At 44.3% G+C, this 637-nt stretch overlaps 1 protein-coding gene across 5 annotated transcripts in view; it reads right to left on the bottom strand.

The window, feature by feature from the left end:
* LOC105108665 (putative disease resistance protein RGA4) overlaps nucleotides 1-637 on the bottom strand; it is a 38,420-nt gene that overhangs the window by 19,496 nt on the left and 18,287 nt on the right. The window contains exon 3 of one of the 5 annotated variants that reach the window (XM_011003070.1): nucleotides 1-592. The exons of 3 other annotated variants lie outside the window; for them this stretch is intronic. In XM_011003070.1, coding sequence (XP_011001372.1) covers nucleotides 1-592 — 592 coding nt within the window. The remainder of the gene's footprint in view (nucleotides 593-637) is intronic. One more of the 5 variants, XM_011003071.1, reaches the window with a different exon arrangement.

Below are 637 nucleotides of genomic sequence, written 5' to 3'. Positions count from 1 at the left end.
AATTCCTGTAGAGGCGCTGCCAAAACATAGTCTGGTAGTGCTCTCAACAACGGGCAATTAGCAATCATCGACACTCGAAGTTGTGGCATAATGGATATTATTGAAGTGGTGTTGGCATCTTCTTCTCCCACTCTCCTTTCAATCCCATCCCACTCTTCTACTTCTTCCAGATTCCAAATCCGAAGTCTTTTCAATTTGGGGAAAGCAGTGACACTTGCAATTTCTCCTTCATTACTACTGCCCTTCTCATCTTTTTCTATACCTAAAAATCCAGCATCCAGCCTTCTCACCTTCCACAACAACCTCAATTCCAAGCTTTCAAGGTTGGGCAATCTCCCCAACGGAGGCAAGACCTTCAGGTTTCTGCAATTATCAAGTTTAAGCGCCTGTAATCTGGTCAATGTCATCATCCAATTTGGCAAATCCACCCCTCCGTACCCATATATGGTTAGATCTTCCAAGTCTGACGGAGGCCTTAAATCTTCAATTAAAATGCCGCTCTCCCGGGTGTAGCCGAAATGCAATCCCAAACGAAGCAGGCTCTTCTTATTCTTGAGTTGTGCTTCTGCAGCGTCACTCGCATCTTCTTTACCTCCTCCTAGATTCTGTAGACTTCCTCCAATGTGATTTTAGTTTT

The sequence above is a fragment of the Populus euphratica genome, unplaced genomic scaffold, assembly GCF_000495115.2.
Source record: "Populus euphratica unplaced genomic scaffold, PopEup_1.0 scaffold195.1, whole genome shotgun sequence".
Lineage (NCBI taxonomy): Eukaryota > Viridiplantae > Streptophyta > Magnoliopsida > Malpighiales > Salicaceae > Populus > Populus euphratica.
This window is presented reverse-complemented; position numbering and strand designations above follow the sequence as displayed.